At 41.2% G+C, this 23,795-nt stretch overlaps 1 protein-coding gene across 1 annotated transcript in view; it reads left to right on the forward strand.

The window, feature by feature from the left end:
• Nucleotides 1–793: 793 nt before the first annotated feature.
• The window catches only part of clmpb (CXADR like membrane protein b), a 91,998-nt gene continuing 68,996 nt past the window's right edge, over nt 794–23,795 (forward strand). The window contains exon 1 of the mRNA XM_061682557.1: nt 794–854. Coding sequence (XP_061538541.1) covers nt 824–854 — 31 coding nt within the window. The 5' untranslated portion in view covers nt 794–823. The remainder of the gene's footprint in view (nt 855–23,795) is intronic.

Genomic DNA, 23,795 nt, shown 5'->3' on the forward strand with positions numbered 1-23,795 from the left:
TTTGAACGAGTCACTCATTTCATGTAATACTTCACTGACAGTATCAATCAATACTGAGGCTAATGATCTTGGTATGCTATGTAATGCATGGATCAGACTGCAGGATTTTTAGCCCCGTTATTGGCCCGAGGTAGTGCTAGCACTAACGTTTGTAACGTTTGAGTTTCCCTCGTACTTCTTTTTACAAAGCGAAATGAGGACGCAACCATATTAGATGTTGTACTATACTCCCTCCCCGCAAGGGTTAGGACACTGTCGATAAAAAAAAAAAAACTGAGCGTTATTATTTTTGTAAGTGCATTTTGCATTGCAAGTCACTAATAACTAACAATAGTTCGACCATAAAAACAAGAAATCCATTGTTGTGCAGTGTAAGAGAAGTTCAGACTCTAGAGGTCTCCATCCTTCAGCATCATCATCCACCTATTCCTCCTCCTCCTCCTCCTCCTCCTCCTCCTCGCTGGTATTTTGTGCAGCGGAGGAGAAGGGGAGCCTCGTGTGAGGAGGAGACCGAGTGGAGCCCGCGCGCGACACGAACCCACGCCACCACGCAGCTTCTTTGATTGAGGGAAAGGCAGGAACTTTGATCCGAGGCCAAGTGCGTTTTTGTGCGTGTGCGCGTGTGTGTGTGTGTCCCCGCCACGAGAATGATGACATCGAAGGCTCGCGGAGACACATGATGTCCCTGTGTCAACATTTTTGTCCTCTTTTGCTGACATTCTCTCTCGTCTAGTCCGCCATTCGCGTGTGAATGTGACGGCGTCCTCAGCGCATTGTTTCCACCTCCTTCTTTTTTTTTTTGCATGTGGGATTTCCTGCCGCGATGTCTGCAACATTTCGCTATTTGTTTCTGGGTAAGTCTCATCACCTTCTCTGTGTTCTTTTATTTGGACTAATTAATGAGACAAAGGCAAAGGGGAACATTTATGTTATTTTTTTGTAGTAATCTTATTTAATTTATTACTCTCTGTATAATAAGAGTCCTTGACAACACATGATCTGGCACCATGCAGCCTTGACTCCAAATGATGTCACTGTGAATATAAATGATTATTCTTCTTCTTCTGTCGTGTGCCTTCTATTTCTAAAGCAAGAGCACATATTTATTTGAGCAATGAAAATGCACAATTTGTGGAGCCCCTTAAAAAGTTGACCTCTTCCTTGTAAATATGCTTTTGTTGTGATGACAATCGATATTTACAGGCAAAACAAATTTTAAATGCTCATTTTGGTTGCACATTTTGCATATACTTGTGCCATTTTGTGTTGCTTGAACCCCATTTTCAAACAAAGGCACATCTTGAGTGATGGTCAGGTTTTATGCCACAGTTTAGTTACCTACTTAATTATAATGATCACAAAAGCATTCAAAGAAATCTAATCTCTTTGGTCGTTCTCATTAACACTGTGGCTGCATTTTATTTTATTTTTTACATACCAACTCTGCTCTTTCATTGTACATGAACTACTTATTGTAGTAATGCGCTAAGAAGAAGCGTATCCAGCAGGCTCCGAACTCAATTAAGGACTCTTTAATTCCGCTATGAATCCTCTGGCTGCGAGTTAATGTAGCCCAGTGAGACAGTGTGTAAAAACTGACTTCCAGTAAGTTGTCTCCTACCTCCTCCCACTTCTGTTCCATCACCTGCAGTCAAATTGGACGAAAGTGCCAATTTGGGAATTGCTGTGTTTTAAACGTAGAACTATGCAACAAGAGTGCATGAACAAGCCAGGGTTTCTTTGTTCGTGCAAAAGTTTGTAATCCCCTGTGTGTTTTCCGTTAGACCACCGAAGTTCTGCAGGCTTGTTTTGTCTGGTCGGAGTCCAACAGTCGTGTTGGAGTGTGGGACACTTGCAGTTTGGAAAGGAGTCAATAGACTGCAGGCTTTGCGTTTAAAATTTCATACCTTTAGTTTAGGTGTACAGTCAATGCTTTGTTTATGCTCCATGGGGATTTTTCTTGCACCTGTAAATGAGTTACGTATGTAACTGTGCTGAGTTACTCACGATGTACTCAATCTGGGTTTGGTCCCAATCAGTTGTGAGAGTCGATGAAATAAGAGTAGCTGTAATTGAAGGTAACAGATTACATATGGTGGCTTGCCGAGGCATTTGTATGCTCCCGAATGTGTCCTGTGCAGATGGTTGCTCGGACTGCACTTTACTGCAGCAGCTGACTCTGCTGTAGACTTTGCATACAAGCAATTTGTTTTGGTTTACCTCATCAGGCCTGTTGTGTTTGGCTATGAAGTGATTTTAGCTCAACTTAACGATGATCAAAGTGACATAGTGACGGTAACGGGGATGGCACACAATCCTTTAAATCGTTTTATATAAAAACATATATTATTAAACCCTAAAGGCATTTTAAACAAAATAATATAAGGGGCCACTTGATGGTATTGCAGTGACGTAGTGTTAAGCAGGCCTGCCTTACAGTTGAGAGGTTCTTGGTTCGAATCACCGCTCAGAGCTTCCTTTGTGGGATTTGCATGTTCTCCTTGCGCTCGCTTGGGTTTTCTTAGGGTACTCCTGATTCCTCCAACTTTCCAAAACATGCATTTTAGTGGTCCATAGGTGTCAATGTGGGTGTGAATGGTTGTTTTATCTCTATGTGCCCTTGTGATTGACTGGCGTCCAGTCCAGGTTGTAGCCCGCCTCTTGCTAAAAGTCAGCTAGGATAGGTTCCAGCTCACCCGTGACCCCAATGCAGAAAAGCGCGATAGAAATTGGATAGATGAAATGAATAGAAAATAATACTGCAACTGTGACGTAGTTATATGAGAGAATTAAGGTTTTAAAAGCTGTCATTCAAAAGTTATTTATTACTAGTATATATTCATAGACTATTATGGTAATATTATGAGTATAAAGAAATGAATATTTTGTTTAATAATAAAGTTAATATAAAAATGCATCATTTAGCAGTGTAGTAATGTTTAAAAAAGACAAACTATTACAAAAATGAAGTCTTAAGAACTTAATTTTATGAAAATAATTTATGAGCATTAAGTCACAATTTTTACTACGATAAAATATTTTATGAACATACTCACAAATCTGAGGACTGTTGAGGATAATTTAAAAAAAAAAAATAATTTTATCAACACACCGCTTTATTCTAATAACTTTTTTCCTCCAATTTGTTCTTTCTTTTTTTCTCGGTGAGGCCCTTCTCCTTCGGAATTTTATGAGCTCAAAAGTACTGCAAAGTTTCATCTTACTCTTATGTTCAAGCATGTCAGCAAAAACATTTTTTCCTGACTAAAGTGATCTATGGAACTATTTAGGTTCGCTACTTTTGCTGTGACTTAAATGATTTATTTCCCGCCTGTAATGGCGGAAACCATTTAAAAATCAACTAAGAGGCCACGCAAAGAGAGGAAGTTTGATTATAAAAGCATCAATATTCATTAATCGAGTCTCTTCCCTTTTCTATTTGGTTACAGCCTTTCAAGTTGCAGAATTTCCTTAATTTAATATCTGTTGCTGATGTAATTTCCACTGGTGCCATTATAGATAAGCATTGCAATTATGCCACAGTAGGCTCCATAACTTTCGCTTGTATTTTGTCTAATACAAAATGAGAAACAAGGTCAAATCAAGTAACTCCGCCCGCTGCAGGGCTTGATTCGCACAGGTAAATCGGACCGACAATGGAGTGGCCATCTGTCCTCCAGAGACTGATTAGGAATGAAGGAATGACTTTCCAAGACGTAATAACATACTGTAAGACACTTGACAGAAATGTAATTTGGAAGAATGAGATGTATGTGTCAATCTCGAAAAGGAGAGCCAATGCGTCCAATCATGGGGTTGCAGTCTGCTGGTAGAATTAGTGGCCTGTGAAGCGCTTGTCTGCATGCAGAACTCTTAAGAGGACATGGCGCTGTTGTCAAGGCACACAGCTTGTGTTGGATGTAGATGAGCAGAGCAGTGGCTACAAACATCAAATTCTGTCCCCATTCTATATTTAGCGTGTCTGTAGGGCTTGGCTGACGATATCAGAAATGTGAAGATGACAGGAGCCTCCTGAGCCAGAGGTTATGAAGTGACATCTTGATGTGTTTGCGCCTGAATCACACTCCCACACACACACACATACAGACATACGTACGCAGACACAGTCGCCGACGTCTGACATTTCCACAAAACCACAGCTTGTTGACATCTACTTACCAAGCATTAAGGTTCTGTTTTGATATTGTGTTGATCATTTTTCAAGTCGGACACTGCGGCACACCTTATGTGCTGATTTGAAAAATTGTCGCTAAGTGTGGAATTTGGCAGATATGCTTCGTGGGACTCGTACTGTAAGATATTTAAAGCACTTGCCAGTCAGGTGGCGAACTAAGTAGAAATGGAATTAACCTTCATATCACGTTGCAGTAGCGTAAACCCTCAAATGGCTTCCACTCTCACTTTAATTGGCAGGCACAATTAATTTGCACTTGATGATGCAGAGGCATATACACACACACACACACACGCACACACAATGAACGGACAATGCAAATCATCTCAGGAATCAATATCCTGTGGATTTTCATCCCAGAGTGTACATTGCAGATGCAGAAGGAGAAAAGGGCAATAGCTGTGATTACATTGCAGCAACTAGTTAAAAGACTTTCTATTTCCACCTGCAAGTTGGATGTTATTACATGCAGGGCACTGTGTACAGCACATATCATTATGGGAGAAATGTTTTACTCGGTGTAAAAGTGTCACATCCGAAGGGCTCGGCAAGGGCACGGAAATGTGGACTAGGAAACGTTCTTCATCAAGGGTGACTAAAGCGGCGTACAGATGAATACAGAAGGTCTTCACAACAGTTGACCCATGTTATTTACAAACACTGATCTGTCTTCCAAGCGCTTCCCCGTCGACATGCGTGGCTTTTCCAACCACGGGGTGCTTCCCTGAAAACCCTTCCCTGGTTCCCTGTCCTTTTTCTGTACCTTAGGGCTTCTTCATGTTTCATTGATTGTGGTGCTGTTAGTCCGATCCTTTTTACTCTGTCGCTACCGGCCGGCTACCATTATTAGAATGCTTGTAAGTAGAAATGCACCTTTTGTTCAGTTTGTGTTTTTACTAGAGCAAGCTAAAGGTCACACCGTGTTTTTTTTTTTTTTTTTTTGTTTTGTTAATAGCAGCCGGAGATTAGGAAGGTAAGAATAAAGGTCACAACGTTGGAGTGAGTGTAGTGAATTTTTCGTCTTTGTTTTCAATTTTGTTTTTGGCCTTTTCTTGCAATTTTTTTTGCTGGCGTGTTCAATACTTTTCCTTCCAAGTTATCCCAGCCCCTCATCTGTATTGGCCTTTTGTCACTTGGAACATGTAAAACACAAGGAACATGCATTAACAGAGCTGGGTTGCTGTTAGGTTTCTGACTGATAAACCTGCCAGGCTTTTTCATCCTTCACCAGGAAAATGACTGCCAGATTATTCTGAAACATAAGAACAGGAACTGCCTATTTCACTTTACTGCTAATCTTTGACAGATGTTCTGGAGAGACTTGCATTCACATTAAATGAGCCGCATGTGTGCAGGCCACACATGACATCACCTCACATGAATGCTGTTATGCTGAAAACAAACAATTCAGGATAGCCTGTTTAAAATAGATGTACACAGAGATGTAGAAACTACCTGTTTGTCTTTATATAACAGCCTGATCTCGTCTGTCCTGAGAGAAGTTTGTAAATACAGGAGTGATGATGACGCCAGGTAGATGCTGTGGCTGTTATAACCACAGCAAATGATATCCAATGATATCATGCAGAGTCAAAAGTCCCTTTTTAATCAGTAAAGCAATAGATTACAAACCCTAACCAAAACAAGATACAGTGCATTTGCAGTGGTTTCTCTTATGTTGCGCATGATCTGTCCTGAGACGATTTATTACAATTCATAATTTGAGTGTAATTGTTACCATAGAAAATAAATGGAATACAATAAATACAATGAAAAACAACATTAATTCAGAATGCAGAATGTTAAAGGTGTACAGTGAGGTGTTGCATCCGAGATGTACTTCACACGACTCCCTAGTTTGAAGTCTCAAGTGATTTCACATTTGACTGTGATGGAAATTTTGTTGAAATCCCAAAAAATTATCTTTAGCGGTTAGACTCAGCTTGATATTAACCTACATAATTAAAATATTGCCTTTCGTCTCACATACTGGGCCCATAAACATACAGTGGATGCATCATTGAACATCAAAATCCAACCCTGACCAAGAATTTCCCGTGATGACAACATCAGTCAATCGAGAAGTCCCGTCTGGTAAAGACAATTATGTTGCTTTTTTAATGGGATGTGATAGCAACATTTGTCATGTTCAAAGTTCCTTTCCATCACACAATGTCTTACTAATTAAAGTTTTGATAGAATCCAACAGACAAACACAACAACATACGCATTATTTTAATCTGATATAAATCTTCGAGTCATTGACCACTTGGGATAGTAACTGCCAATGCAGGTTCAGAGGTTAATAACTTAAAATGAGTGCATATGACCCGTTAACAGCCCTATAGAAATATAGGGCCCCAGTTTCTTATAAGCTTTATAGACCCGGACAATCCCTGCAAAGGGAGGGATTTTGATTTATTTGCAGTAGGGAATAACCATGAAAGTCAATGGAGCAAATGCAAATATGGCTTGCTATTTCCTTGAAAAAATGTGAGGCCAACTGCTCGATGGCATAAATGGAAAGAGCCGCTTGAGATTTTTTTATCGTAGAGATACTGTACATGCTACCACAACGTGGTAATGCTTGTCAAATAATTACTGCAACACTAATAATCATAATCCTCCTCCTCCTCCTACTACTACTACTATTACTACTAGTACAACTACTGGTTAATAGTTAGTAGTAATTGTTGCACCAGTAACTAAACTACTAAAACTACTACTACTGCTACTACTACCAATAGTACTAATACTACTAGTATTACTACAATTAAGTAGATGTAGTAGTAATTGCTGAACCAAGAACTAAATTTAAGCATGCAGGTCTATTTCTGACATAGACATCGGCATCATTTGTTACAGCTAAAATGTTGGTAAAATTTAGCTGTCCAGTTAAGCAAGGAATGGTGTGGTGTAAAATGTTTATTTTCACAAATGAATTCACACACATTCTCTCATGACGCCATACACTAACACATTGCAATGTCTGTGTTATTCACGAAGGGGCATATTCCCCCGTATGCTTAAGCAGCTCTGCGCTTTTCTAACCGCGCCCATTCTGCCGTCCACTTAATTATATCATTTGGGCACCTTTACGCACTCCGGGTAGAGTAAATCTGAAAGGGTGGGCATTCCCTCTCATATCTGGCCGAGCACGTATTTTGACAAAGTGTTTATTGTAAAGTATTCTCTTAATAGAGAATACAAAAACACATGCTCCTTCAAAGTAGCCTGTTAGATGAGTGGTGCTCATGTCTCACCAGTGACGCCGAACTTCTGGATCTGCTACGAGGGCTAATTTCACATTTAAAGATGTATTTTCCAAATGGATTTCTATAGCAATCACATGTCTCAGGGAAACTCCACTTGCCAGGTATCTAACCTCAATGAGTCCCACCTCATGGGCGGTTGTGCGCATATTCGCCCGGTACTCACAGGTGCATGTCAAAAGTCATATACGGGAGAATCGGTGCACCTTGACAGTGCGCAGACCAAGTGTGTAAAAAGCAGACTTACGAACGAACGGGAGAATATTGCCCTAAATTAGTGAGTGAGCTCATGTTTCAACCTTTATAGTAAACATCATTCCGTTTCCTGTGCTCAGTCAATGGTAGTACTATCTATATGCATTAAGCAAACATCAATGAAAATAAAATAAAAGTTTCTTTCATTGGGTAAAGCAAGGTTTTAGAGCATTCCTTCTCATTCCTATACAACCATGAGGTTACGCTGCACACTAAACATGTACTTTGATTTAAACTAAAAATGTGTTTTTTATTGCCACTTTAATCAAGGACTAGTGATTGTTTTATGTAAGCAATACTAAGACCAAATCATGAATAAACGCTGGTTGAATGCTCATGGAGTCTGTGAAGCGGAGCATGGAATTGTCTTGTGCTGATTCACCTCGCTGTGGAGTTGCCCACAGTTATTGACATTGCAGTAAACAAGATTTAGTCTTGGACCAACACAACTAAAGCACTCTTTGCCTGAAGCAGCTAAGGTGATACCAGTTCTAAATGTCTCGCAAATATGTATTTTACAGAAATTTCTTTATCAATGTAAAGTAAAGATGGTGCCATTGCGGAGCTCTTAAGATCTTTCTCAGTAATAACTGTTAGTGCAAACGTAGCATTTTCATCTAATATACGTATATTCTCTGTTGCTGAAACCAGATACAGTAAATCTGTCTGAATCTATTTTCTGTGCAGTTAATTGTGCAATCCAACTGTGCTGGAGAATAAACAGCTTAAAAGGATAAATCTTTATTGCTCAGAGGGAGATTGGAGTCGGAGACGTTTCGTATTGTGGGGACATCATGGAGACAATGAGCTAATGAGGAAAAAATCTGAATATCACATCTACTGTATATGTCAGAAAGTAGCTTGTGCCAAGATATGTGCTTCTTTCTCCAAAACATACAACAGCTTGTATGATATGTCAGCGTTATCAGTAAAAGCCCCCGCAGTGTAAGCAACAAAACATTTTATGCAGAAAATCATTGTGAATGATTAGATGTAAATGTAATCTTGTTCTTCTTTCAATTGCAAACTAGTTGAATTGAATTAACAACAGCGCCTGTGCTGGTTGCATCCAGGTAGTGCAGTCTATTTTGCCTCAATTGTTTCAAGACACAATTACGAATCAATCAATTCCATGTTTACATCACCATAAAAGTCTGAACTCCATGTTTACTGGGCACCATTTCCCAGGGGCACTATCAGGGGGAGAAAAGTGATTAAGATTCTAAAGGCCCCTGACAGGGGTACAAGAAAATTGCAGGCTATTTTCAGTTTGTTGCATGAAGTGGTGGGACCCAAAGTGATACTTTATTTCACCGGCTCCAAGTCCCTGTCAGCTTTCTCAATGAGTGGCAGGATGTCCTAACACCAGTAACCTGTCTGCCAACAGTTGCTAATTTCTTACCAGCAGCTCAGCACTTTTAATTGGTTATGAGGCCCCCTTGTCAGACTCCAGCAGGTGGGGAGACTGGTCTCACACTGTGATTATTGATTATCATGTCCAAATATCCATGTGGATATTAAAGCAAGCTACTGGGATACAAATCAGCAAGCGATCACAGGTGTACATCCAGGCAGAGACCACAGGGGGTCTCCTACCATTATTCTTGAAGGATGTTAATGTAGACAGAATAATACTAAGTAATAATAATAAGTTATGTACAAATGTATTACATTTATTCAATTTTAGCACATTGGCTTGTATGTCTTCAGTATGACATTCGGATGTTACTCAGTGGGCAGGATTGATTGCAGAACAATCAAAGCAACCAGTACTGCACCAAAACAATAAACACCCTGGCGTGTCTTTTAACTGTCCTGTTGCTTTTCCATTTGGTTTTGTGGCTGAATGAAGTGGAGGAAATGTTCCACGGCGCTCTGCTTAGGTGCCTGCTGTTCCTTTCAATTTGAAGCAGTCTATTAGCCCAGCAAGCAGAACACTCCATTAGTTGTTTGGAACCCTGTTTGCGCTATTGTCTCACTCCATTTCCTCCTTTGCTTGCCACCCTTGCCTAAAGCATTTATGGCTTTAATCAGGAGAAACCTTTCTGCCCTTCAGACATTTGTCTTCGGCCACAGCAATAGCAGGACCATAAGATTGATGGTGTCTGATAGGCGATGGAGGGGGTCCAGTAGTCATTGATCAGTGTGGTGGAAGATAAACCAGTTACGTGTACAAGACTTAAATACCAAGGCAAAACATAGTCACTCATATATGAGTGAAGGATGAGTTAAGATTGTGTTTTCTGTCTGAAGAATATTACTTGGAGGAAAAAGCAATTTATGATGTTTTGTATAACTTGAGCAGGAATATGTACAGTGGCTTTGTAAAATCACTCTGCATTATCCAATTCATAATTCCGCTCACATTTTCAACCAAAAGCTTCGGAGTTGCTGTCATCAGCATACTTGTGAGTTTTCACGAGTTCTTCCAAAAGAACGACCAACCTCAATCAGGAGGTAAGCAAACTCTCATTCAAAGTAACAAGACTACAGCATCATATACTTTGTCAAAGTAACTAAATACAGTGGAACCTCGACAGAAAAGACTGTCAGGACTGAAGAATGTGTCAAAAATAGTTTCCAATTGTCACTAAAATGGCGTTGACAAAGTCAGTTACTTTGCAGAATTGGCCACTGCTGTTTACTGGTAAAGTGGCACAAAGCAGGCAGAGAATGGGACTTGTATTTCTTGATCACAGATATACAATATTACTAGATCCAATTGCAAAACATGTACCTCCCGTGCCTACGTGGCGGCCATGTTGAATCTGGGGCATTGACGTGGCGGCCATGTGACGATGGTTATACTGTATCTATTATCTATTATACATAGAGCAGAAAAAGACTGCCATGGCTACAGTGTTACCTCTGACAAACACAAAACACAAATCTCTGGAGTGTGGAACATGGTATTTTTGGTACAGTAACAGTTTTATTGTCAAGCCGTTTGCATTTGGCAACAAATTTGGAACTAGGAAGCACACTAATTCCTCCCGGCTCATGAAAGTGACGCGTCTATGATGAGTACTGTTACGTCAACAATGTCACCATGACCAAGCACACCGGCATGGTAAGTTTGGATAAAATGTGAAACTTTCAAACATTTTCAAGCTTTTTTTTATATTTAGTTGCAATAAGTTTGTCCTGCACTGGGCATTTTAGGCCACGAAAAAACCCCATAAAACAATAATTTTGTTCTGTACAGTAATATGGGAGCGGCACGGTGGACGACTGGTTTACACATCTGCCTCACAGTTCTGAGGACTGGGGTTCAAATCCTGGCCCCGCCTGTGTGGAGTTTGCATGTTCTCCCGTGCCTGTGTGGGTTTTCTTCGGGTACTCCGGTTTCCTCCTACATCCCAAAAACATGCGTGGTAGGTAGATTGAAGACTCTAAATTGCCCCTAGGTGTGAATGTGAGTGTGAATGGTTTGTTTTTATGTGCTCTGCGATTGGCTGGCGACCAGTTTAGGGTGTACCCTAAACTGGTGTACTCTCGCCCGAAGATAGCTGGGATATGCTCCGGCATGCCCACGACCCTAGTGAGGATAAGCGGAACAGAATATGGATGGCTGGATGAATGGATGGACAGTAATATGGGTGCATATGGCCTCAAAAAAAGTGCATATGGCCTCAAAAAAAGTGCTTCAATGTAATGAACAATCCGCTGTATTGGACAACCCCCCGTCCCTATTAGTCCGTTCTATCGAGGTTCCACTGTACATTGTTTAATCATGCATGTTATACTTAACCTCCTGCACTTGTATGATGATGCAGAATGCCGTGTTACTTTAAAATGTCTGTACAGTTAATAAAGTTTTTATGATAGCCACAGTTTGTCCCTGGAACAGATTATTTCTTTTTCTAAGATAACATTTGAATGATGTCTGCTCCACACTAAATCATTCTGTCAATGTTTATTCCAAAATATTATACCATTGCTTCTAAATGTTCTTCCAACCACTCTTTGTCAATTAACAAAGGCTTGTTATGGATGTCCATAATATTTACCATTTGTTGTACAGTTGTTATACTGTATGTTATACTGTTAAACTGTATGCAGTTTTAAAAGTATATATATTTTATTAATCATTGATTTGAAAGGTGTACCTCACACATTTGACATTAGGGAAGTGTGAAGTAGTCAATTTGCTGGTACAGTCCCACTCTTTTGCAGAGCAAGGTATTTGATAGATGGATGGTTTAATCATCTAACCACAATGCCAGCAATTTGGCCTTTCATACCACAGCATAAACCTTGTTAACTGGCTGTCATTGATTAATTACAAGACTCAATTATCCATCCATCCATTTTCTTTTACCGTTTATCCTCAGTAGGGTCGCGAGCATGCCGGAGCCTATCCCAGCTGTCTTCGAGCGAGAAGCGGGGTACACCCTGAACTGGTCGCCAGCCAATCGCAGGGCACATATAAACAAACAACCAGTCGCACTCACATTCACACCTAAGGGCAATTTAGAGTCTTCAATCAACCTACTATGCATGTTTTTGGGATGTGGGGGGAAACCGGAGTACCCGGAGAAAACCCACGTAGGCACGGGAAGAACATTCGAACTCTACACAGGCGGGGCCGGGACGTGAACCCCGGTCCTCAGAACTGTGAGGCAGACGTGCTAACCAGTCGTCCACTGTGCCGCCAAGACTCAATTATTAAGTATGTAATGCCAATAATTGCAGTACTCCCCTTGGTTTTACATACTCAGGAGTTCGGTGCTCTTCTGTCGGCCAAGGGGTCGAGAATGAGGAGTTTGTTTGTGTAGGAGATAAAAGTAATTTATTCGGCAGCTCAGAGACTGGTCATATGCTGTATCCGTTTTCCCTCTTTCCTGCAAAGTGCTTCAGAACAGATGGTGCCAACACATTTGGATTTTCCAACTCGTTAGACATGACGGGTTGATGAAATGGAGTCTTAACGCTATACTGCCCATGCAGATGTGTAGCTGTGCATTTTTTAAAATGTAGTCACACAGTAATGGCTTTATAGCCCCCAGCCTTTAAGTATACACCCTAGCGATGTTGCATATGATATCTTACGTGACCTTTTTACTGAGAGAAGTCTAATTTTCTCAAGTATGTGGGATGCATCTGTGCGTAGTCATGAAATGTAAATCTTTTAGATTAATTTGATCTTTGATTAAATGCTCCATTAAGTGCCTTTTTATACAAAATGTTTCTAATGGAAAGTTGATCAAATGTGTGTGTCACTTTGGCTGTTTGTTTTTATGACAAACTCATTCTGGAACAGGAAATCATGTCTCAAAGGAAGTTTTGGAAAACGATATAATTTTCCTGAAAACAGTCGTCTGGAAAAACAGGGACATACACGTGTGGTACATTTTCAGGTCATGAGTGAGTACCTTATAGCACAGGTAAGGAGTAAGTCTCAAGTCTTGAGTCAAGTCCCAAGTTGAGACACGCAAGTCCCGAGTCAAGTCGCAAGTCCTACACTTTGAGTTTCGAGTCCTTTTGAGTCATTTTACCAGCAAAATAAAAATATATTTCAATATATATAATAATGATAATATAATAGAATTTCCATCCAGCAGTTTTGGAATTAGTAATCGAGTATTAATTAATTAATAATAATTCATTAATAATTCTATTGGAATAATCAAGTATAAGGATAAAATATATATTTGTTCTGATAAAGAGCAATTATGATTGCACAAGAGAAAATTAGACATTTCACTTCTTAATGAATGACCAATGGGTTCCTCTTTAGATGATCAAGTATTTTTCTGAAATTCACATTATGCATATTGCATTGAAATTGCATTTTCTTGTTTACAAACATTTTTAATGAAGCAATTTCCAACACAAATATAAATACTGTTGATTTCAGTTTAAATTTGGGATTTCTTGTATCAAAAACATAAGGCATTAATAATAATAATAATTAAAAAAAAACAGGAACACAAAGTTTGTCATTTTGTTATAAAGGCACAATTTTATCCAACTCTGGTCTCTCAGTCAGAACACGAGGGGGCACTATGTAAAAATATTACATCAAAAAGAGGCGAAGAAGAAAATTACTTGAAAAATAAAACCAGTGGAATAAAATATTAATTATTGGATTTAAGATAACGAGACCATTTCCTCACCCTGCATTGGTCCACGCTCATCCTCTTTCATACCTGTAATGAATGTTTCAAATGTTATGTGGTGTGGAGAACATTACTATTTTTATGTGACATTTGTGGTGTGGGATGAAACATTTCATCTGGTTAAGTTAACAACATATTTGACGTTACACATTCAAGTTTGCAGCAATACAGTCACTAGTGGCGGTAACGTAAAGTTCTTAAAATATTAACTCCCAGTCGAGTCACAGACTCTCTTATGAACCCATGTCTGTTGTGTCGTTCAGTCGCCCGTGGGTGTCGCTGTTGCCTGTTCCAACTCCCAAGTGGCGGTAGTCAACAGGTTGGAGGCGCCTTTGTGGGTGCAATCCTTCGACTGGCGGGGAGTTAATTAATTTAGCATCCGGGGGCGAACTCGGCATCCTTGGGTCTCCGCTTTGAAGTGCCAGGCAGCCGTGATTCACTTAGCGTCGGCATGGCAAAGCAAATGTCTGTGTCTGTTTTTTTGATAGTTTATGGCGTTGATTCGTTTAGAGTCTGCGTGTGACTCTGCGTCTCGACGGGGAGCGGCGGTAGTGAGAGGCTGGGGTGCCGGGTGGCATCTTTTGCGTGGCATGTCCGCTACATCACTGAAAAAGAAGTGTAATGTTGTACTATTTTTGGAAACTGCTGTCCTTCTATGTTTTATCCATCCATCCATCCATTTTCTGAGCCGCTTCTCCTCACTAGGGTCGCGGGCGTGCTGGAGCCTATCCCAGCTGTCATCGGGCAGGAGGCGGGGTACACCCTGAACTGGTTGCCAGCCAATCGCAGGGCACATACAAACAAACAACCATTCGCACTCACATTCACACCTACGGGCTATTTAGAGTCTCCAATTAATGCATGTTTTTGGGATGTGGGAGGAAACTGGAGGGCCCGGAGAAAACCCACGCAGACACGGGGAGAACATGCAAACTCCACACAGGCGGGACCGGGGATTGAACCCGTGTCCTCAGAACTGTGAGGCTGACGCTCTAACCAGTCGTCCACCGTCCCACCCTGTTTTATCCCTCTCTCAAAAATGTTTATTTAACAAAAAGACATCACATTTCCTCTCAGCTACAGACATCATTTTTATTTTGTAGTCATTTTTAAGAGGGGAATCCAGGGTGTTAACGTTTGGCTTGATTTATTGTCCACATCCCAAATATGGTGTGTATGAGGAAGTACTGTAGCACTCTGCACAATCAAGCTCTTAAAATAATTTGTTGGCATGATGACACAACTTTCAAGATGGATTCAAGCTTAAAAATAAACTGTTTGGGTAGTTATCTCATAGCGGGAGCATGATGTGTTACCTTCTGAAATTAAGACAAATGAAAGATATATAATAAATCTCAATGAAATGAAATTGTCTGGTTACCCACCATCTGACGACATTTTTCCAGATGTGAGAAATACACAAGCTGGTTACACTTTTGACCTTATCCTCTCAGTTGCACGTTTGACATTGAACCGTGTCGAAGACGCCGACTCCTCGCTGGCCCCTTTTGCTAATGAGGCAATTAAGTCTATCCCGCTTTGGTTCAGTAAAAGGATGAAAGAGCAAGGCAAGTCATCTGCTGTATCAGCAAACAGCAAGCATCTTAACCATGCTGCAGCCGGAATACAGAAGAAGACCTCCCCACACACCCCACTCCGCCCCTTATGGTGCCCCTGTGGTTGTGCTTCTCCCTGGTCAGTCTGACCCTTGGCAGCTGGCGATCACAGGCAGCATTTGAGTATATTTACACCATGTGTACTCAGTCACTACCAAAAAGAATGGAAGACAAGCACGGAATAAGGCGATTTGTGGGCATCATGATGTTGCAGCAATGCAGTAGAAATAATGGAAATGGAAATAATCAGTTCTAGGATCAAACTGATTGCCCATGTAAAGTCTTAATTAACCCTTGAGGACATAAATTCATCCAAATAGAGAAATAATCCCTGGTAAAATATGTATGGTACAGTAAATAATGTAATGCAAAACGATATTTATGTAGTTTATCAGTATATAGTATATTTTATATAGTTTGTGGAGTATATCAGTTTAGTTCGTCATATTCCAACGACTTAAGGTGCCTTCAGCGTTTGAGGTTGTAATGTATTATCTTAAAATTTAGAGGAATTTGCCTTTGAGTCATTGATGTTGGAGTGGTACATGTGCCTGATATCCAAGCAGGTTGCATGGGTTCACCTCCTACTTAGTTAATGTGAGTGTGAATGTCTGTCTTTATGTATTCTGTGATTGACAAGTGACCAAACCCGGGTGTAGTTTGCCTTTTGGCCGAAGTTGGCCGAGATTGGATCCAGATCCCTTAACCCTTAATTCCTAGCACAGTAAATGTAATCATGAGTATGCAGAGGGTAGGAAGGAGTATCCATGCAAGCAGCCTAGACAGATATCCATCCATCCATCCCTCCATTTTCTGAGCCGCTTCTCCTCACTAGGGTCACGGGAGTGCTGGAGCCTATCCCATCTATCATCAGGCAGGAGGCGGGGTACACCCTGAACTGGTTGCCAGCCAATCGCAGGGCACATAGAAACAAACAACCATTCGCACTCACATTCACACCTAGGGCAATTTATAGTCTTCAATTAACCTCGCATGCATGTTTTTTGGGATGTGGGAGGAAACCGGAGTGCCCTGAGAAAACCCACGCAGGCACGGGGAGAACATCCAAACACCACACAGGCGGGGCCGGGGATTGAACCCCGGTCCTCAGAACAGTGAGGCAGATGCTCTAACCAGTCGTCCACCGTGCCGCCAACATGCAAACTCCACACAGGCGGGCCAGGACTTGAACCCCGGTCCCCAGAACTGAGGCAGAACAGGCAGATGTGCGAACCAGTCATCCACCGTGCCATCTTGTTTATTTTATGATATAAGTTATTCATGGTGCTAAAAGATCTTTTGCTGGTTGACACACTGAGAGGATGTGAGGCTGCTGAAGGCCAGCTATCAAGTCAGCGTACACTGCAGCTTGATGTGAGTGATGTGATCCTAGTCATACAAGAGGGAAAACACATTTTTTCTATATCGTTTCTTCGTAATCATCTTTGTTTCTGTCAGTTTGTGTTCATATTATATCAGCAGGGATTGAGAAGAATTACTGCAAAAAGTTACACAATAAAATTACATCATTATGCATGTTGTTTCCTTTTTAGCCAATAAACAGCGATCATGGTGCACAAAAGAAAGTAACATTAAGTCCTGCATTAATGTGTTTAAGGGATGCACAATTCTAACGAGCGATAACGGAAGGCTTATGGCTGCTCAGAAGGGATTAGGGGACATCGTTGTCTGTCTTAAAGCTCAGGCTTAGTCATCATACTTTCCTCCCCTTCACATCCTCATGCTTTCATCTGTCCTCCCTGGTAATGTATCAGCAGTGTTTCCTGACACGCGGCATGAAAAAGAACGTCTCACTCGACAGGCAATGAAGGCGGACGCTCATTAGCTGAGGAAAGGTGTACTGAACTGGAAAGAGGAAATGTCTGGACAGATTTGCCCGAAATCGATGCCCGTCTCCTGAAACCTGAGGCTACAGTATGTGGCTGCCATAATTAATGTCTCATACACTTTTGTAGATGTTTTTCCACAGCCCAGTTTAAAATATTTGACTTTGCCAGTTACCACATGAGCAGATCAATACGAGGGGATTATATTTGCTCTTTGTGTTGATGTTTCTGAAGAGGCAGAATGACAGAGCTGACGGTTTTCAGTTACAGGACACAAAAGATGCACAGTGAGGCAAGGACGCCGGAAAAAGTGCACATGTAGCAAAAAGCAGCAGCACTGACAGTTGAGCCTGTTTGTCCGCTACTTGCTGAAATGACCCCAGACACGAAATGTCAGGTTACAAGCTTTTGTTGTTTTTTTTTTGTAAAATCTACCTGAATGAGATGTAATCATCACACATATTAAGCTACCTTCTATTAATTCCTCCCTCAGTTGAGTCTTTTATATGTACAATGAAATATATTTTCCCATAGAATTTCTTTTACATAAATGTATTCAGGCAACAATTTAAGTAATACTCTTATCTGCCAAATAGATTAACCACTGTACAATAATAATTAGATGTATAAAAAAATACAAATGTGTACTCACACTTTGGTGAGGCACAGCAGCCTAGACAGATATCAATCCATCCATCTATTTACTGAGCCGCTTCTCCTCACTAGGGTTGCGGGCGTGCTGGAGCCTATCCCAGCTATTACCGGGCAGGAGGCGGGGTACACCCTGAATTGGTTGCCAGTCAATCGCAAACAACCAGTCAAACAAACAACCAGTCGCATTCACATTCACGCCTACGGGCAATTTAGAGTTGTCAATTAACCTACCCTGCATGTTTTTGGGATGTGGGAGGAAACCGGAGTGCCCGGAGAAAACCCACGCAGGCACGGGGAGAACATGCAAACTCCACACAGGCGGGGCCGGGGATTGAACCCCGGTCGTCACGACTGTTAGGCAGACCCTCTAACCAGTCGTCCACCGTGCCTAGACAGATACCACATGGTTAATAAGCCTATTCTGCACTGCTTTAACCACGAAAAAGCAATGCCAATGGGGCAAATGGCGAGCATCCAGTGTTTGGGGCTAGATGCATCAGTCGGCCACCATGCCGCCGGTGCTCTTTATATTTCTCATTTTTACCATCACAGCGACCCTTCTGTGGTGGCCCCACAAAAAAAATAATAATAATAATAAGAATAAAAACAGGTTCGCCCTTAGTTTGTCACAGCCACGCTTATGTCTAAAATTAGAGGTACTGACATCTCGGGAAATTTGATGATGTCTTATGTGATGTTTTCATTCATTTTTTATCTTTCTCCTGATTATTTTGGCCAAATTTTGCATTTTACAATCCTGAAGCCATTTTGAATTTGGAGGTTCACCTCTAACAAAAAAACTGTGTACATCAGCGGATGCTCTTTTTGTTACGCTGCAACCATATATTACAGTCTATACCATGTACAGATTACATGATTAATCTTTGTCTTCATGTGGAAAAAGTTGCTGACCTTTACTCCAATTGTAATGATAGATACCATAAAAACTAAAGTGACATCAGTAGTGCGTTCATTAAAAGTAATTTTGACTGCGCCCTTATCAATAACTCAGTCAATCAGGGTTTGGGCGTAATTCCCACTGAACATTATTAATTTTACCAAGAGATTGTGGACAATTACTTGTGAATGATGAATCTGTGGAAACAGGAGAATGGCCTTTTCTGATCCTAGTGTACAATGAAATATCCACAAAGACATGGTTGGACAAGTTCGGTATTATGAACGACTGAGGGCTCTATTTTCGTAGACAGCGCGTCTGCTGCGACACCCAAAAATTGGCACATCCTGATTTCCATGCAGGCGCATGTGTGTTTGCGCATCCACAATTTGGTGGCAGAAAGTCGGTCTAAATTTATGTCTGCTGGGACCTCCTCCGGCGCAGTAGGTAGACTGACACTGGTCTAACGCAATAAATTTTGGTGAATTTGTTTGGGGCGCAGGCAGACAGATACGCAAGCTCCGCGCATATGTGTGGTAAATTTCAGATGTATTCCATTCATAAATATGTGTACAGCGGGCATCAAACCCTCTGAATCATTGTAGAAATCAATTCATTGAACCCATTATTGTTGTTATTATCATCATCATCATCATCATTATTATATTTTTTAAATCATCCAACAGCTATGTGAGGGGGCACACGAACGATCGAGGATGGGGATAGATACATGATAATAATATGATATGATATATGAATATGATAATGATAATTAAATCATCAGCGTTTATCACCAGCTCATTCTGTATTACATTGTCAGTTTGCCACACTGTCTCAGAGAAGTGACAATGCAGATATCGCTGTTATTACACATTAAAGGGAAGGAGAGGAGCCCGTTTGATTGGGCATGACTGATATTGGTTGTGGTCATGCCCACAGCGGCGCAGACCTCTCTTTTTTAAATACACCGGCTTGCGTTCATCTCTGAACCCGGACTAAACTGCTTCCATGCAGATTTACGCCACCCACCGCACCAGATTTTTCGCTGGTCACGAAAATAGTGCCTTGACTCTCAAGTCATCCCACTTTTTCACTTGCTTCATTTGTTCTACACATCATATCTGGTCACTGTTTGGGGACATGTTGCTGAAACATAATAGAGGTATGAATAATGTTCCAGTGGCCCCACCTGCATGGTCATTCATCCTAATATTGTGACTCCCAGTCTTGGCTTGAGTACAAGTAATCATAGCAATATACAGCTGTGTATTGTGCTGCAGGAAAAACAACTACAAGTGCAAAAGCTGAGTTCATCAATCTCACTGGTCCAATATCACCCCCCCCCCCTCCCAATTCAACTTTTACATGAAACCCTTACTCTTTGTGTCCTCCACCTCCCAATCCCCTTGCTCTCTGATGAGACGTGAGGTCTGAGCAGGCAGGGTGTGTATACTGTAGCTCTGTGCCTCAGGGTCATGATGGATGGCCACTCAGCTGTATGTGCTTTACTCACCAGAGACCGGACGTATTTCTCCTTCACTGCCCACGTAGGCTTATATCTGCATGAGGAAAGTCAAGAGTGAACTTTTTGGTGTGCTCAGCAGGGCCAGTGGAGGAGCATTTGATTAGATGTAATGGAATTACAGTAATCTGATTTCACCCAAAAAGAGGACATCTGTAATCTTTTACAGATATTGTAAATATGCTGTAATCAGATCTCAGATGCTTAAGAGTTTCAGTTTGATTTATTACATTACTTTGCCAATTTAGTATTCAGATGATTGAAGTTGCAAAATCACTGATTAAAATTAAAATGAGCCATATTTTTGACAGAAGTGTGGAAATTAACTTTTCGAGAAGAACTACTGGGTACATGTTTTGCATATCATCAGCTGTTTATGTAATTGCCTATAATCCCACTAACCCTCACGCCTGGTGTTATGATCAATGGTGTGTTGGTTAGTGGGGAAAGTCATCGATGTATGGAGCGTTAGCAGTGGGATGACCAAAGGGGCTTTTTTTTTCAAAGTTTGCTGCTCTGTCATGGAAGGAATAAACGCTACAGGGTGCTCTGCATGGAAGCACTCTCGTGCTTTTGGGTCACAGAAATAAGTGGGGATAGAGGTTCTGTCATTGATCTTGTAGCATTAGCCGGGGCTGCAGTCATAATGAAGCCAGGACTGTATGCTTTTTGAGTGAGTGTGTGGGGAAATTAAAAAGAATAATAATAGGCATGCAGATATCTGCATCTGGAGTGCTTATGCCAGTGATTAATTAGAGCACACGAGGACAGCAATAAATCACTCAAACCCTGTGTGAGCATACCTGTGTTGGTTTATCCCCACACGGCCCCGTATGAGAACATCATTGTGTATGTGTGTAGTCCCAAACGCTAACAGGAGGATATTGAAGAACAGGCTTCGTCATTGTCATTGTGAATCTTTTTATGTATACGGAGGAACTCTGTTTTTTCCATCACCTTTATTAACTTTACTGCACTGGCAATGTAGAGTTACATGCTTCTTCTGCCTTTGGATCAGGAAGGGTATTAGGTGTAAAAACTGTGCCAAACAAAACATGCAAGTGACTCGCTGTGGCAAACCCTGACAGGCAGAAGAGGAAGTCTCTTCTTCTTCTTCTTTATTAAATCTACTGGCTTTGTCTAATTATTGTATGTCTTGAGAAGAATTCAATTGTACTGCAGTGTAAAAAAGAAAATCAAACCACCGCCATGTATGTCAACGTCCCTTCTCACAAGACTTGTATGTTCTTGTTATCAAATTTAAGGTAGTGTTTTATAGGTTTTACATTTTGAAAATTGGTTGACCAGCCTCCTGAAAAGGCTTGAACATTGGAGGTCCCACAGCATAAATCAGCGATAGTTTATGTGTGCATGTGTGTGTGTGTGTGTGTGTGTTTATACAATGATGAGGCAGGAGAGGCTGCTTAGCGACTCATCTATCATCCTCCCCAATGGCCCACAGCACCCTCCAAACAGCTCTGTCATGGGGACATTGGGATCATTTTGGGGGGGAGGGGGAAATGTGTATCCACACCCAAAAGCTTTTTCTGCTGCACGTCACCTGCCGCCTTCAGTCTCCAGTAACAATCCTAACCATCATCTTTACACGCCCTCTCCATGGGGACAGATTCTTAATCACATCCAGCGCTTTTCTCTAGGGTCCTTGTTTGTCCACAGTCATTTAGTGAAGCTGCTTCAGGTGGGCTTTCACCTTTTAGCAACCCAGCAACCCCCTGCCCCTTGCACTGAAAATAGAAGCTTGGGAGAGAAGCATGTTTAAGAGAAGGGTACAGATGGGAGCCCTTTAGAATCATCTTGTGGTCGCCAAATCTGTATCCTTATCTTGCTGGTAAACAACTGGGCGAGTCAGCATTGTGCAGTAGTGGACTAATTAATCTGTTTACATTGCTCTCCCAAGAAAGTTAACCCATTGCCACTGAGCCTCTGCTGCTGCTGAGGGTCAATGAGGCGTGTATGTGTGTGTGCTCGTGTCTTTGTGTGAGCCATGTTTTCAACACCCTTTTCAACTGTGACTATACAGGATTGCATCAAGCCAGAAGTGAAAGGTGGCATGGCCGAGTGGAAATGCAGAGTAATACATTTTCAATCATACAGGAGCAACGAAAATGAATGAGAGGAGGAAGTGCAGTCGACAGTAAGAAAATTGCGAATGTTGATTTGTTTGTGCTGCCATCGCAACTAACAGTGCAGCTTTCTCCCTCATTTTGAGTTTGAGAGGCAGCATTTGAGGTACATTTAACTTTTAGATGCATCAATGGGCACATACAGTGTCGTTGTGCTGTGCACTATATGGACATAAACCCTGGCACCAGCTCATTGCACCTCATTACAAAAGAAAATACTGGTCTCTACTTTGCAGCTAAAACAGCTTCCACTCAACTTTCAGTCTCCCCAAATTAAAGTGGGAACCCAAAATGGGTTGTAGGTCAATTTCTAAACATTTGTATATTGGCTAACCAATTGTCAGAGTAGTAACTAAGACATCTAGCCTAAACCTGATTGATTTACTAATTGATGAACAGGTGTGTCCCGAGACGGTTGCCCACCTGCTCTACTTGCCTTGTTTGGTGCAGTTGGTTTTCCACTTAAAAGTAGTATCACGGGAAACAGGATTTAAAAAAAAAAAAAAAAAACATCAGAAAAATTACACACAAACAACAAAAATGGATGAGGACAAGTGTTTCCTGTATTTATTTCTCAGAATGTGGCAACAGTATTCACCACAGTCAGGATACACATTTTATTCTGGGGACTACTGAGGGCCACAGCAGCAATTGGAGACTGTGAAGTGCAATTCTGCAGTGTCCAGCAATAAGACACAGCAGTAAGCTAACAACATTAGCTTGCATGTTATTTATGTAATTTCTTGACAGCCTCAAATGTTAAAATTTGGAGTTGATGATGAATCTTCTCGACCAATGAGCTGCCAGCAGCACTTGATCAGTCCATATAGAGTTGAGTCAAGCTGAGCAGAGTAGGTACAGTACAGTTGAAAAGGGTTAAGGTCACACTCATAGATACACCTATCACATAGGCACAGACTGTTGGAGCTGATGTGCACATAAACAGATGAAAATGATGCTCAAGTAACCATTCCTGTTATGTAACTGCAGTCACCATGTTTTAATGTCATTCCTCTGAAAGTGACACTTTAGTCTCCAGGGGTAAGGACAGAGGAAACGATACAACAACAAATATAGAAAAATCAGGTTGGATTAGACAGGCAGTGGAATATGTGAAGCAATGTGTGCATTTTAGCGCAGGGGTGTCAAACTCATTTTTGTCGCGGGCCACATTGTAGTTACGGTTTCCCTCAGAGAGCCTTTATGACTGTAAAACCATAAAAATCTTTAATCACCTCATAATTCTTTTCTCTTTTTTTTTGTCCTGTTC

The sequence above is a fragment of the Phycodurus eques genome, chromosome 7, assembly GCF_024500275.1.
Source record: "Phycodurus eques isolate BA_2022a chromosome 7, UOR_Pequ_1.1, whole genome shotgun sequence".
NCBI lineage: Eukaryota > Metazoa > Chordata > Actinopteri > Syngnathiformes > Syngnathidae > Phycodurus > Phycodurus eques.